The 945-nt window shown below is 67.7% G+C and overlaps 1 protein-coding gene across 1 annotated transcript in view; it reads right to left on the minus strand.

Moving 5' to 3' along the window:
• Window positions 1–945, minus strand: part of CHST8 (carbohydrate sulfotransferase 8) — a 95880-nt gene that overhangs the window by 1793 nt on the left and 93142 nt on the right. Inside the window, 2 exon segments of the mRNA XM_006167977.1 lie at window positions 45–682; window positions 685–847. Of these exon segments, the coding sequence (XP_006168039.1) occupies window positions 45–682; window positions 685–847 (801 nt within the window).

Here is a 945-nt window from a genome sequence, read left to right on the forward strand (position 1 = left end):
ATGGGGCGGGGGCTGCACAGCCGGCTCACGTGGTCCCAGTGGATGTCCATGCCCACCGGCCGGTGCACGTCCAGCAGGTACTGGATGAACTCCGGGAAGCGCACGCCCGAGCCCGTCCGCAGGGCCTCCCGCGACGCGTTGGCCCGGTAGCGGGCCAGGATGGCCTTGCCGAAGACAGGGTGGTAGTAGCTGTTGGGGTGCTCGAACTTGTCCCGGAAGGCGGAGACCAGCCTCTCGAAGGGCTCGCGCACGAACAGCATCTTGGTGTAGGTGCTCAGGCGGTGCAGGATGCCCTGGCGGTCGAAGGTGTCCAGCCGCTTGAGGGCGCTGCCGTAGTGCACCGTGTTGTGCTGGATGTCAGCGGTGGCCGAGGCCCGCCCGGCCAGCACCATGAGCACCCGCTTCCAGTTGGAGCAGCCGGCCTTGGGCACCTCACAGTACAGCACGCGGTGGCGGTCCTCCACGAAGATGCGGGACACGTGGCGCGGCGTGACGGCCCGGCGGCTGCTGCTCGCCCGGTACTTGGCACAGGCTTCCCGCATCACGCGTTTGCGCTCCTGCTGGCTTTGGTGCAGGCTGACCCAAGACCCAGCCAGGGCCCGGGGACCCGACCGGACATAGGTCCCGGCTGAGCTGTTGGCTGGGACCGCCGCCACCGCGGGGCTTTTCTTGGTCAGCAGACACCCGGCTGTCGGAGTCGCAGACTCGTCCCCATCTTCGAGTGAGGCCGAGGCTGCTCAGGCACCTGCAGGGTGAGGCCCCTGGGAGTCCGGCTGGACAAATCTCGGAGGACCTTTTCTGTGGGTACCCTCAAGACACCATCGTGGGAACTGCCTGGTGGGAGGTCCTGGGCAGGAAGAAACAGGATTACTGGGAAGAGAGGGGGTTACCAGTCCCTCGCCCCCTGGGGTTCCCGGCTCCTCTGTGGCCTGTCCCCCCCCCCCC

The sequence above is a fragment of the Tupaia chinensis genome, unplaced genomic scaffold (assembly GCF_000334495.1).
Source record: "Tupaia chinensis unplaced genomic scaffold, TupChi_1.0 Scaffold145396_1, whole genome shotgun sequence".
NCBI lineage: Eukaryota > Metazoa > Chordata > Mammalia > Scandentia > Tupaiidae > Tupaia > Tupaia belangeri.